The sequence below is a fragment of the Penicillium odoratum genome, assembly GCF_028828045.1.
Source record: "Penicillium odoratum strain IBT 22623 chromosome Unknown utg000008l_segment0_segment0, whole genome shotgun sequence".
NCBI lineage: Eukaryota > Fungi > Ascomycota > Eurotiomycetes > Eurotiales > Aspergillaceae > Penicillium > Penicillium odoratum.
Window position 1 is genome coordinate 3,887,770 of NW_026643150.1, and position 13,984 is coordinate 3,901,753.

The following is a 13,984-nucleotide window of genomic DNA, read 5'->3' on the forward strand; positions in this document are numbered from 1 at the left end:
GTTGAGAGGCCGCGTATGCACTTTATCCCGTCCCGATTAGACCAAGCTGTAATTTCTCCATTTTCTCATATTGATAATGCAACGCACATAATTGATCAAATAGTAAATATGCTTTAAACCTAGAAACGATCCCGTCATAACTATAAATAATAACTGCCATGCCAAGCCAGCCTCGTACACGTTGCCATAATCGGTGGACGCTGACAAGCCTCTGCCATGTGGGTCTAAGCGATGTGGCGGACCATGCAGAGTCTTCCTTTTCTACCACGGAAACGCCGGCGCCTCAGCCACCATTAGCAAATGGGCGAATACGAATCCGGGAGTCGTCATCATTTTAGGGGCCATGACAAGCCTCACGATTATTGTTTTGATCCGATAGATTGCAGGAATTCCATTTTTCGCGTGTAATCTCCGTGAGATTGTCGTATTAACCAACCGAATAAGAAAAGAACGCGAGTGGGGGAGCAATTTCCCCCGACCAATCCGAGGCTCGTACACGTATCTGATACAGAGGAACGGAAAAGTCAGCGATCGATAAAACCCGCTTTTCCACCAGAATGGTAAGTGGCCACATGCGATTAGGCCCGCTTTCTCCGCCCTTGGCCTTTTCAGACTTCGCGTTCTCTCCTTTCTTCTCCTCTGTACATATCCGTTCGTTGTATATACCCTCGCCCGACTTCCTGGGCCTTTTCGGGTACGCCCCTCCCTTTAAAGCGCCGAATTCCCACTCAACCCGCCCAATCCACCGAACGCGCGAACCCTGTACCACGTCCGGTTCTGTCCATATTGGAGCATGAAGGAGGAGACTGTGGGGAACTGTTGATAGATATATTTATACCCGAGTGATGCGATTCCCAGTCCCAAGCCTGTTGGCGCTCTATGGAGTGCTGTCAACCACGGTCTCCTTGGTTCAAGGGGAAGGGGAAGGAGAAGGCCAAGGCCTGGAGACTCAGGAACAACTGCCTAATTTCATGAGTGTGCGGCCAAGTCTTGCCAAGGCTTACGACAATGACCTGAATATCCCCAAAGCGAAATATTTTAGTGAGTTTAATCTCATCCCGCAATTGCAATGATCTCCCCGAATGGGGGCTGCGGTCCTATCATGGAACTTTAACTAACTAGCCAATTAGCGGAATCCAGGTATGCCTTAAAGTGGAAACAATTATGTGAAAATGCTATGAACGCATACTGACTTGTCTCTTGTTCTCAGCTTCCATTATCACTATGATGGCAGATTTGCAAACCAAACTTTACCGGAAGAGAAAGTCACCCCTTACTTGTCGAGCTTGATCCAGACCTATCTACAAACAATGAACTCCATTGGCGCTGAGACATGGATCATGCATGGAACCCTCCTTGCATGGTGGTGGAACCAGAAGGTATGCGATATGGCATGGGGCCTATAGCTGGGCATCTGCTAACGATCCTCAGCTTTTCCCCTGGGACAACGATCTAGACGTTCAGATTTCGGAACCGACAATACACTTCCTTGCCGATTATTATAATTTCACCGATCACCATTTCGACATTCCCGGCGTCGAAGGTGGCCGCACATACCTTTTGGAGATCAATCCCAACTACGTTGTCAAAAGCATCAGGGATAGATTGAACGTGATCGACGGGCGATGGATCGACAAGGAGTCCGGACTTTTCATCGACATTACAGCCGTTCGCCCAGATGACGATAAGCGAAAGCGTGGCTACCCCGAGGCGCTTATGTGCAAGGATCGACACCACTACGATGAAAGTGATATCTTCCCACTCCGAGAGAGCTATTTCGAGGATGTCGCCGTCAAAATTCCCTACGCATATACCAGATTACTTGCCGAAGAATATGGCGCCGCATCGATGACCAAAACCGATTTTCAAGGACACCATTTCAGCGACACGAGCAAGTTGTGGGAGAAGGCGTCTCGAAAAGTGAAGCGCTTCCTTCGACGAGGCTGGCGCGGTGATGATCTACCCAAGCGGTCTGGTACTGAACCTCTTATCCGTATGGATGCTGTTTGAAACTGTGATTATACGCGGCATTTCCCGATCTTATATTTGCTGCATTTACTTGGCGTTGACAATATCCGTTTTGTACCTGGACATAATCTGTTTGCCATTTGTACTGATACGACTTACATGTACATATTACATATTATTCTGATGAACATCATTGTAATAACCATCATGGATGAGCTTCTTATAAACCATACTAAGTTTGATTCTACTGGCCCAGACAATAGTGACTCTCGGGGATAACATCCATTTTCCTAATTGGGACAAAGTCCAGACCCAGGCTGACTCACCACGCAGTCACATGGCGGCCCCCAAGAGTATTTACGGTCAAACCTTTAGCGCTATTGGAAATTCTAAGCTTATCTGATGGAAAAATACCGAAGGCGAGCTCCGACTCTCCTGCATCATGTCGTTCCACTCAGCTTCTCCCGAAGGGGGGAACCCCTCCAGCGAGAATTCTCCGATCGGTGTACCCCCAGTTTCCGCCACCGCCCCGCGCCCGCCCACAGAGTCCGCCAGCTCACGAAGCTGTGTAACCTGCCGCCGTCGAAAAGTCCGCTGTAACAAGCGTTCACCCTGCTCCAATTGTGTCAAGGCGAATATCGATTGTGTGTTCCCTCCGCCGGGTCGAGCCCCTCGCAGATCCAAGCGCCCGCCCGATGCGGAGCTTCTTTCGCGCTTGCGACGCTTGGAAGGTGTCATTCAGCATTTGAGTGAAAAAAATGGTGAGGCTGGTTCGGTTTCGAGTGTATCTCCCACACAGCCAGCTTCATCTAGTCTTTCATCTGCTGCTGTCACCAACACGACTGCCAATACGTCACCACCTACAACTATAAACCCCACAACATTCGTTGACGCCAAACTTCAAAATGGGGTTTGCCCGTTTGAGGATAACGATCCCAAGAAAATTACGCCCAACAAATTCGAGAATGAGTTTGGGAGGCTGGTTATCGATGAGGGTCGGAGTCGATACGTGAGCAATCGACTGTGGGCCAGTCTTGGAGATGAGGTATGTTTTTTTTTCTACTTCCGACGTCTGAGTGACATCTTGCTGACGGCTTTCAGGTGGAGGAACTTCAAGATATTCTCGAACATTCCTCGTCCGAGGAGGAGGATGTTCCATCTCCTGATTTCTCTCGTTCTGGCTCCGATGGATTTCTCTTTGGGTACTATTCCGTCGCGCACTCGCTTCGAGAATATCACCCACCTCTTCCTAAGGTATCAAAATTTTGGGAAATCTATAAGGAGAACGTTGCTCCCTTGATCACCATTCTTCACAAACCGACTGTCAGAAACCTATTGGTTGAAGCGGCACAGAACCCTGAAAACTTGGATAAGAACTCGGAAGCCTTGGTGTTTTCCATATATCTGTCCGCCATTATCAGCTCAAAGCCGGAAGACTGTTTGGCACAGCTTGGGGAAGATCGAAAGACAGCCGTAAAAAGGTATCGATTTGCTGTTGAACAAGCACTGTCGAAGGCTGGGTTCCTCAACACGCAAAATCTGATGCTTTTACAGGCTGCAGTTCTGTTCATGATATGCATCCGCCGAGAAGATGACTCCAAATTTGTTTGGTCTATGGACGCCCTCGTCCTTCGGCTGGCTCAGAGTTTAGGCCTCCACCGCGACGGAACAAATTTCGGATTGAAGCCATTTGAGACGGAAATGCGCCGTCGCCTGTGGTGGCATATCTGCCTGTTGGATGTCCGGTCCTCCGAGGATCATGGGACTGATCCGCTGATTCATGAGAGTATGTACGACACTCGACTACCATTGAATATCAACGACGAGGATATCTACCCAGAAATGACAGAGGCGCCCTTGGAGCGGGAGTGCTGTACTGATATGACTTTCTGTCTTATTCGCTGTGAAATTACAAGTACTTTACGACGAGTCAACTATGCCTGTCCTGGCAGCCGATTCCGCATGGGTGACACTGCTCCGACCACTGATCGCTGTGAGCGGATGCTCCAGCTCCTCAACAACCGGATTGAGGAAAGGTATATTAAACACTGTGACATGAATATTCCTCTTCACTGGGCATCTGCAACCGTGGCACGGCTCATTCTGGCCAAGCTGTGGCTGATTGTTCACCACCCTATGACTCGGAAAGATCGCTCTACCAACGTTTCCCAATCAATCCGCGAGAGCTTGTTCCTCACTGCCATCGAGGTTCTTGAGTTTGGCCGTCTCCTCGAAATTGATCCCAAAACAGCCAAGTGGGGATGGCTGTTCCGAACCAACATGCAATGGCATGGGGTCGCATTCGTCCTCTCAGAATTATGCGTACGACCTATCTGTCCTATTACAGAACGAGCCTGGAATGCCATTCATGCCCTTTATTCGGATTGGACCCTACGTGGTGCACACAAAAAGGGCATGCTTTGGCGCCCATTGGATGCTTTGATGAAACGCGCCACCGCTACTCGAGCCAAACATCAGGCAGAGCTCCGAGAAAAGTTTGGACCAAGTCCCCAAGCCCCATTCAACCCTGCAGAGTTTGCCACTACACACCACCATACCCTACCGCAAATACACATGCCACTACCATCGCCGTCCATTTCCCCTGGTCAATCAACGCAGCTCTCAATAGCTGATGATCCTAGGAGTATCAATCTCAGCAATGGAGCATGGGATGCAATACAAAACATTTTCCCCGACACAAACATTTTGGCTCCGGTTACTCTTGACCCACAAATGCCAGACCCAGTCACTTCAAATATCCTGCCCACCGGAGTGTCATTCAATTCTCCAATAGGCATGAGTAATGGCTTCATGACCCAAGATAACATCGCTGAACCAGCTCCTCTAAACTGGGAAGAATGGGATAACGTCTTGCGGGATTTCCAGATGGACGTCGAGAATGACAACACGGCCGGGGGAAATGTCTCCAGTGTCACCGGATGGTTTGCATAGGTCCAGTGAATTGGAACTTCCTTTTCTCTCTTCATCTGGCCCGTGATCCGAGCTTCGTCGTGCTTGATTGATGCAATGTGCCTTTAATTCTATCATACCCTCGGCGTGTTTATGATTTGACGATTCCCTCTACTCAATGTATAATTCCAGTCGACTCTTCTCTCCTGCAAAGATGCCATGGCAATTGGCCTAATAACATACGCCCAAAAAGTCTGCGATGTTCCCAAGTAATAGAGAGGTACATTAGCTTAGTAGTATTCATGAAGTATTCATGACTTTCTGAAATTTATCATGTGATATTAAAGGTTCTGTCATCATGGCCGCTACTCGCCTTCGTACTGGTGGCAGTTTAAATGCAGTCATTCAGGATGCGGCAATAACCTCTTGAAAATTACCAGTGATTATTGATAAACTAGACTTGGATCATCAGTTGCAACATTTGTTCAGATCTGGCACTTGATAGGACCGGCCCAATTGCGTAAATCAGCACCACGAAGTTGGAGTAATAAAACAATACACAGTCCTCCCGCGATTACTACGGATTGGAGCGCAAAAGAGATATTCAAGCCTTGCTTCTGACCCCAGGCCTGTTGAAAATATCCAACAGAAAACCCAGCAGCGACTCGAGCAAAGTTAATCAGGGCCGAGACTTCTGCCGAAGCAGCTGGATAGCAATCGAGCACGTAGGTCACTACCGCCACGGAGATAACTAAGATGCCGAACTGCACCAGTCCCCAGCCAAAAATAATCCCAACCCATGACAGGTGGTGATCAAGAGTTTGACCAACAAGAATCAGACCAGGAATCATGATAAAAGCGCCGAGATACGTCGCCCAGAGCCTCGTCTCCGGTACAAAAAGGCCTCCATGTCGGCGAGCGTATTGGGCTGCCAGAAAGTCGTTGAAGTGATGCCCGAAAAGCTCGCCAATAACGATGGCGACAACCGGAGCAAAATAAATGAACCCAGTAGATCTAGAATCAAATCCATAGCCACCCTCATGTAGAGGAGTTTCGAGAAGAATAGATGTCGAAACATTTATGCCGACACTCCACATAAAGGTGATCGCATAGAAGAACATACACATTGGGATAACCGGTTTCAAGAAAACCTCAAGAAGTCGACCATAGCAGCTCCCAAGGCTTGAGTAATAGTTGTTCTTGTGGGTCTTGATTTGCCAAATACCAAGTACGCGTTCAAGGCGAGCGAGTTGAGCACTAGGCCTCTCCGGCTGACCAGCTTGTGTCGTGCGGTTATAATATATCTCGTCCCCAAAGACTAGAATGAGGCAGATTACGAACGCAGACCAGGCTGCAACAAGCCAAAAGACCGGTTGCCATTTTCCTAGCCCAGCAATCATGAAGTTGCCTAGCAAAGGACCGAGCACTGGAGAGGTAATGAAGATTGCGTACCAAATGCCAACTTTCCGAGCATGTTCGTGCAAAAAAAAGATGTCCTTGATAACAGCCAACCCAATAATTTGCCCAACACTTTGAGTGACTGTCTGCAAAGCTCGGAGGCCGTAGAAGGTGTCAAAGTCAGGAGCAAGTACGCAGCCAATAGTAAAGAGAAAGCCCATAAGGCTGCTCCAGATAAGGACGGGAATTCGACCCCAAAAGCTGAATAGGGGAAACCAGACAAGGCCAGACACTCCTGCCATAATAATACTAATATTGTTCGCTTTGGTGACGGTCACTCGGCTGATGTGCCACTCCTGACTCTGGAGACCAACCGGTGGAATTTCAGCCCCAGAGCCGAAGTCGCCCGCGAAGGCTGCAAATGAGACCACGATGAGGATGGCATGTTTCTTGAAACAAGACCAATTCAACGGATCTTGAGGATTGTTGGTGGGCTGGGGAACTAAGACGGTCTATTCCTCCCAACCTTTCAGCGCGAGGTCAAACCAAGTGAGAACCTTAAAAATATGAACAACAATATTTACTGACCTTTCCATCTTCCGCGAGTTTGAGGTTTAGTAGTGTGCTGGGTTTCTCCTGGTCGTTATTGATTGTCAATAGTACAGCACCACCCCTTTCCGCGATCTGACTTTGATTAACACAAACCTCCTGGGCAGTATATAAGTAATAGGGGATTTTAACACCTACCCGCTCCTCCATGGTCTGAGATAATATAATTCCATTCTCCTTGTTGTCGCCCATGATGGTTGTTTTGATTAGTTGAAACCAATATTCTGGACAGCTTAAAGAAATATATACTATTTAAATTTATTTTCAATATTTCCCTTTTAGATCAATTGTCACTTCAATTAACTTGAAAGTTGAGTTCGGTGGTGGGACCAAATACGCATGTATCATGGAAACATATTGTGGGGTAAGTAATATCGTGTCTTTCCCGGGTATGATCAATTTACATCCTTAATACAATCACGAGGATCACCTCGAGAGAAGGATCACTGTATCAAGAGTTACATCAGTCGGAATGTCACTTCCCGTTGTTCCCTAGGTGATTCATACCGGACATGGTCAGAGACGTATCGCACCTGCTCGACAGACCACAATGAGATATCATTCATATTCGCCGCATTAAAAGTTACTTGTTTCTAGAAGCTGCATGCAATTGTATTATCGGCGTGAAAAATTATCAGGTCCCTCATTACTCCAGGCGTGTCAAAGGCGGGGATGCGGGGGTATGCAGATCCGGAGGCTCGTTGGTCCCGCTGCATGGACCATTCTTCTTGCGGGGCCTGATGATTGTTTGGGGAGCGGGTTTCATTGGAAATGGGCTTGCTATGTCGGGTTCGGCGCCCTTTTCGGGACAAAGCGGCGATATGACGCAATCTACAACATCTAGATGATAGGTCTTTTCCGGCGTATGTGATCATCGGTTATGAGAAAAGGATCAATCTATGTAATCAGTCTCTCCACACTAATGTAGACCACCAAACCTCTCTGTTACTACCAAAAAATACTCAGATATAGTCGACAAGTGGATGGACCATTGATTTTGCCTTCGGATTGATGTACCGCAATCCGAATCAGTCCCGCTGGAAATCTCCACTGGCGGGCCCGCCTTCCTCTACACCGTTTACCCAATCTGGGGAAGGGAAACGCGGGGTAGCGTGCATATTATACGAAGATAAAGAATCGGCGTTTGTGTTCTAACCCATGCTCTGCTAAGTCTCTTTGGTGAATTATCTACAACTCCGACTTCTCCTACTTACAATGGCAATCTTGAATGCTTTGAGCTTGATAATGAGCCACTTGGGCTTAATTCTCGCTGGGATCGCGTTTCTACTGATACTCCTGGTCGCGCAATATGCAGTTGCCAGCCGTCGGCCCAACAACTTTCCTCCTGGTCCACGGGGACTTCCCGTAATTGGGAATCTGCATCAATTACCCCTTCGGAAAGCGTTCTTACGGTGAGTAAAATGAACACAAGAAATGTGCACATCCCATTTTATTTTATCTAATTGATATCCCGTAGCCAACATCAATGGACGAAGGAATATGGTAGCATCATTGGGCTGAAATTAGGCCCCCAGAATGTTGTGGTGCTGAACGGCTATCGTCATGTCCAAGAGTAAGTCAGATGGCAATAAGTGAGTGTCAGGGATGTATACTTGCTCACCAAAAATTCATTAATAGGATTTTCGATAAGAGAGGCGCAATCTACTCCAGTCGACCAAATAACTATGTCGGTGGGGAGCTCATATGCCCAAACGAAACCCATATCCTCCTGGCGCAGTACGGTCAAGGATGGAGGACTCTCCGCAAGTCTGTTCAGGGCTTGCTGAATGTGTCTGCTGTGGATTCGCTATATCCAATACAAACGGCGGAGGCCACACAGACGATGTGCCAGTTGTTGGACGAGCCCGCCGGCTATTACGATCACATCCGCCGCTATTCCACCGCCGTCATCCTTGCCTCTGTATTTGGCCAGCGAGGCGAGAGCTTTCAATCACCAAAAGTCCAGGCTCTGTATCACGCACAAGACCGATTCACTGCGCTTCTCGAACCTGGGGCAACTCCGCCTGTGGATGCCTTTCCTATCTTGAAAGCCATTCCGGAGTTTCTCAGTCCCTGGAGAAAAGAGGCAAAAGAAATACGGCAAGAGCAAAATTCGCTCTACTCCAAGCTTTTAGATGAAACCAAAGACCGCATCCGAAAGGGAAACTCGACTTCATGCTTTATGGAGAAAATATTGAAAGATCAGGAGAAGATCGGCTTCACCACAGAGCAGGTGATCTATCTAGGAGGAATTTTGGTAAATTTCTCATGAATACCAGGTTTGCGTGAGCCTGTCTGATTAAATGTTTTCCAGATGGAGGCCGGGTCTGATACCACATCATCTACGTTACTTACCTTTGTGCTCGCCATGACGCAGTACCCAGAGATTTTGAAAAAAGCACAAGAAGAAATAGACCATCTCTGCGGCAGTGACCGATCACCTACCTTTGATGACATTGAGGAGCTGAAGTACTTGAAGGCGTGTATGAACGAGGTAAGCGGTCACTTAATTCGAATTTCACGCAGACATGGAAGGTTTTAACATATGCAGACACTGCGATGGCGACCAATCGCGCCTGGTGGTATTCCTCACATGCTAATTCAAGATGACTATTATGAGGGTTACTTTCTACCCAAGGGCACCATCTTGTTCGCGAATACATGGGCCATCCACATGGACGAAAGTGAATACGACGAACCTGAGAAATTTATACCGGAGCGCTTCATTGATAACAAATTCGGCTGTAAATCTCATGTCACTGATAGTCACCGCCGAGTGACTTATAGTTTTGGTGCAGGACGACGAGTTTGCCCTGGCCAACGACTAGCTGAAAATTCGCTGGTAATGTTATAGGAAATTTGGTGCATACGCTGAACCGACGCTAATGGATATCACCAGATGCTCAACATGGCCAAGATGGTTTGGCTTTTCAACATCGAATCTGATTCCTCTGCTCCACTAGACTTAAGTATGAGCTCGGCCTTCTCGGATGGATTTCTCGTTGCCCCCAAGAAGTTCCCTGTCAAATTTTTGCCTCGATCCGATCGGCACGTGCAGGTCATTCGAGGGGAGGTTGAGAAATGCTCCGAAGTTTTCGCGCGTTATGAATAGTTGTCAAAGCGTTTTTATATAACAAATATTCTACGCGCACTTTTTGAGCAAATGCCCAACTCCTTGTAGAGAAAGCAGATGGAGTCAGGGTATACGTAGAGATTGTGAATATTTGAAAACATAGTTATGCGGAAGAAAAGACAATTCACTTTCACATTCGTCGGCAGATACGTGAGGTTTCAAAGCTCACTTTGGCGCTCACTTTGGCTTTTGTCACCATCCTGTTGATAGTATCAATTAAACATGAGCCATTCAGCTTTGTGCGTCTATGAGAAGCTGTTGCCTGCGTATCTAGCATTGCTTGGTAGGGACCAGAAATATATTTGAATTGCAGTAGACTACCTTATCCGCGATGCTGTCCGGTAGAAACATGTCCCTAATCGCCCTGGTGTTCTGCGTACAGAGTGCCAGTGCTCAAGCGAATATGTAGCCATGTAAAATCAGTCTGATCAGACGGTTTGACGTGCGAATGTGAACAAGAATGTCAAAGTAGTGAGATTCTTGAAGCAGCCGTAGTGTGCAAACGGAATTTCGCATCAATAAATTAGCTCAGCAATGCGCAGTTCCACTGTTACACCACCAAAAATCGCCTTTTCGGGGTTGGTGAGTGTGGCGGGCAAGCATATCGGAACCATTTGTTCGTTGGTCGGGGTTTCTTAGCTCCGCGCTTGATTAACACCGGAGTCCCACCGGGGGACAGTTTCCGAGATCCGGATCCGAGAGCCGGGGGCGGATCGTCTGCATACACAGGAGGATCAGGGTGTTCTACGCAGGCATGTCACTAGTGCCGAGTGGTTACGTGAAGATGTATAAGATGTCAACAATAGTTGAGATTTTGTTAACTTCACCAATCTTCCTAAGCATTTAGCAATTACCGAAACATAATTACCATTTGGTTTTACCCTCTGGTTCTTTACTCCCTCGACAAGTGTAAAGAACCATTCACTTCACTCGTGGTTAAGAGGCAATAATTGACCGATCATGCCAAAGTTGAACCAACCACCCTTTATCGACTCGGAGTCGCAACGTCCGACGTTTTTCAAGCCCAATCCGTTTCTCAATGGGAAAATCGTGCTCGAGGAGCACGTTGGTACTACTCTCTTCAATGCGACTACAACTACTCCGTTCATCGAGGGTAGTGGCGAACTAGGCTACTATAAAGAAGCCTACGTGAAAGATGTCGCCCACCGTCTCACGAGCATTGATGATCGGATCAAGCATATGGATGAGGCTGGAATTGCCATTTCTGCAGTGTCTCTGGCTATGCCTGGAATCGAAGGTATATTCGATACCGCTTTGGCTGTTGAAATGGCAAGAAAGGTCAATGACGACCTTTACCATCTGTATCGCACGGGCCCACATGCCCATCGTTTTCTCACCTGGGGTACGGTTGCGATGCAAGATCCGCACGAAGCTGCGAAGGAAGCAGAGCGGTGTGTCAAAGATCTGGGATGTTGTGGAATTCTGATCAATGGTTACTGTAATATCGGCAGTGCCAACAATGTTCAGTATCTTGATGAGCCGCAATGCGAGCCATTCTGGGCGAAGCTAGCTGAACTTGACGTACCCCTCTACTTGCATCCTCGAATCCCTCCACCTGATCAAGTCCGCGTGTTCAGGGGCTCTGAATTTCTGGCCGGAAGTCCTTGGGGCTTTGGCCGTGAGACTGCCGAGCATGCACTCCGTCTGATGCTCTCAGGCCTTTTCGATAGGCATTCCAACCTTCAAATCGTGCTCGGCCACTGTGGGGAGGGCCTTCCATTTTCTATCGCCCGCACCGATCACCGACTGCGGCATTTCAAAGATGGTGTATCAGGCCCTCACAAACATAGCCTGTGTCACTACTTTGCCAAGAATTTCTGGATCACAACTGCTGGTGTGCAGAAACAGAGCACATTGGAGGCCACCATCAAGGAAGTTGGAATTGACCGGGTCATCTTCAGTGTCGATTATCCATTTGAAGATATGGTGGAAACTTCTCAGTGGTTTGAAGGCCTTGAGATGGATGATTCTACAAGAGCGAAGCTTGCATTTGGTAATGCGAAGAATCTAATGCGGCTGAAATAATCTATACTGGTCATCATCCACACCAAAAAGGTCACGAGCTCCCTTACATAGCCGCCCACCATGTTGATGAAGTGCTATATAAGGATGCACTATTCGTCCTTCATAGAAGCTATCAACTAGTTCTATATATACTTGCACACATGTTGGAATCTTCAATAGTTCATCTATTAGTTAGTCTTTTCCCATTTACAGGTACCAATACTACCCTTACCGTATACACCTCAGTCCGTACATTCAATCACTAAGAACCAAAGAGAATTACGGACCATCAGGATTCTGAACAATATGAAATAAGCCGTCCTAGGCAATCAGTAAGCCAATAGAAGTCATTAAACAGACAATAAACGCGTACCTGATCTACGCAAGTTGAATTACAAGTCCCTTATCGGCGACTTCACTAGTATCCGGCAAGTATGAGTGTTGGACATATATAAGAGAAAGAAGAATCTGCTCTGATACATCTTCAGGAGGAAGCGCACAAAAATGGCTGATTCACGCGCAGAGAACAGAATCAGAGAATCTCAGCAATGGTCTAACGCTTCAACTATCGATACTTATAAACACTACTTCAGGGATACCTGGATGCCACCACACCATACGCGTTGCACAGAGGATGTTGCGCGAATATCCTCTGTTGGGTCCTCCGCAATCAGTACCAGATCGGCTCTGTACCCAGGTGCGATTAATCCACGATCGTGCAATCCAAAAACCTCAGCTGGTAGCGATGTGGCTGCCCTCAATGCATCAACGGTTGATAACCCTGCTTGGACGAGTAACTCGAGCTCTTGATGCAGACTCACCCCGTAGAGGACGGAGGCTGGTGCATGATCGGCTATATTGGCGTCTGTTCCAGCGAGGATAGTTACGCCAGCCTTATACATGGCTGTGACAGAATCGTGCGCCGATGAGTAAACCATCCCAGGGGGTAATCTTCCACTGTCCGCGATAGCTGCCATCCAGGCCAGTTAGTATGCAATAATAACTTAACACGAGGTCGTCTTGCTCACATTTCATCATTGTCAATGTAGGAATCGCGATACGCTTCTCGTTTGCCATGCAACTTATAGCTGCGTCACTGAGGGCATGACCCAGAGGCACGTGAGTTATCATATCCACCTTCGCCTTCTGTGCCATTTCAAATGCAACAGGAGATGTGGCGTGGGCAATAGACAGCTTGCCATTTCTGCGTGCAGCATCGACAATGGCATTGATCGTAGCTTGGTCGGGACCTCCTGGAACATCAATAATAATCTTGATGTAGTCTGATCCCTGTGAGATGCATTGGGACACGTATCTCACTGCGTCCTCTGGGTTTCCGACTAGAGCCTCCTTAGGACGGTCTGAAACTTTGCTGTGTCTGCTGCCAGGGGCGCTGGCACCAGTACCGGCGCTTCGGATATCGGTCAAACCCAAGCGGCCTCGTAAGGAGTCGATACGATCAACGGGCCAGCATCCCATGTCTAGTGCGGTAGTGACACCCGCCTGGCAAAGCTGCTTCAGATGGTCGGCGTGTAGAAGGTGAACGTGAGAATCGATCATTCCGGGGAGTAGTACTCCCCCAGCACAATCGATGATCTCGTCGGGTACCGTGTCGTCGGCGCAAATTAGACCATCTTTGATAGAGACGGTACTAGGCTCAAGGACACGTCGGCCGTCGAAGACTCTCACATTGGTGAGAAGAGTCTTTGACTTCCGGTATTCAGAAGTGATATTGTTCTGCGGCATGGTGCAATCCACGTGGAAGTCTCCTGTCACCTGGGGTAAGATGTAATCAAAATATGTAGGCTGCAACTAAGTCTATGTGATCTTACATTCATTTAAAAGAAGACTGTTTTATCTACCCTTTTGAGATGGGTATGGAAAAGTTAGCCAAGTTGAAAATCCTCGGGTTTCGGATTTAACATCCCATCTTTGCGTCAC

At 47.7% G+C, this 13,984-nt stretch overlaps 6 protein-coding genes across 6 annotated transcripts; 4 read left to right on the forward strand and 2 right to left on the reverse strand.

Annotated features, from left to right (window-relative positions):
• Positions 1–971: 971 nt before the first annotated feature.
• Positions 972–2,010, forward strand: N7520_011684 (uncharacterized protein; the record flags this gene model as incomplete). The annotated part of the gene is made up of 4 exons (XM_057145617.1): positions 972–1,041; positions 1,131–1,140; positions 1,211–1,379; positions 1,432–2,010. 4 exons carry the CDS (start codon positions 972–974, stop codon positions 2,008–2,010), a joined length of 828 nt encoding a protein of 275 aa, XP_056991371.1.
• Positions 2,011–2,410: 400 nt separating this feature from the next.
• N7520_011685 (putative C6 transcription factor) lies at positions 2,411–4,920 on the forward strand (the record flags this gene model as incomplete). The annotated part of the gene is made up of 2 exons (XM_057145618.1): positions 2,411–3,013; positions 3,070–4,920. The coding sequence occupies 2 exons, from the start codon at positions 2,411–2,413 to the stop codon at positions 4,918–4,920; spliced, it is 2,454 nt and encodes an 817-aa protein (XP_056991372.1).
• Positions 4,921–5,363: 443 nt separating this feature from the next.
• On the reverse strand, positions 5,364–7,077 carry N7520_011686 (putative MFS transporter; the record flags this gene model as incomplete). The annotated part of the gene is made up of 3 exons (XM_057145619.1): positions 5,364–6,770; positions 6,865–6,984; positions 7,024–7,077. 3 exons carry the CDS (start codon positions 7,075–7,077, stop codon positions 5,364–5,366), a joined length of 1,581 nt encoding a protein of 526 aa, XP_056991373.1.
• Positions 7,078–8,100: 1,023 nt separating this feature from the next.
• On the forward strand, positions 8,101–9,997 carry N7520_011687 (cytochrome P450; the record flags this gene model as incomplete). The annotated part of the gene is made up of 6 exons (XM_057145620.1): positions 8,101–8,297; positions 8,363–8,458; positions 8,524–9,142; positions 9,200–9,379; positions 9,437–9,727; positions 9,785–9,997. 6 exons carry the CDS (start codon positions 8,101–8,103, stop codon positions 9,995–9,997), a joined length of 1,596 nt encoding a protein of 531 aa, XP_056991374.1.
• A 981-nt stretch (positions 9,998–10,978) lies between these two features.
• N7520_011688 (amidohydrolase family protein) lies at positions 10,979–12,064 on the forward strand (the record flags this gene model as incomplete). Its single annotated transcript, XM_057145621.1, has 1 exon — positions 10,979–12,064. One exon carries the CDS (start codon positions 10,979–10,981, stop codon positions 12,062–12,064), a length of 1,086 nt encoding a protein of 361 aa, XP_056991375.1.
• Positions 12,065–12,627: 563 nt separating this feature from the next.
• N7520_011689 (amidohydrolase family protein) lies at positions 12,628–13,789 on the reverse strand (the record flags this gene model as incomplete). Its single annotated transcript, XM_057145622.1, has 2 exons — positions 12,628–13,013; positions 13,072–13,789. 2 exons carry the CDS (start codon positions 13,787–13,789, stop codon positions 12,628–12,630), a joined length of 1,104 nt encoding a protein of 367 aa, XP_056991376.1.
• Between the last annotated feature and the right edge of the window lie 195 nt (positions 13,790–13,984).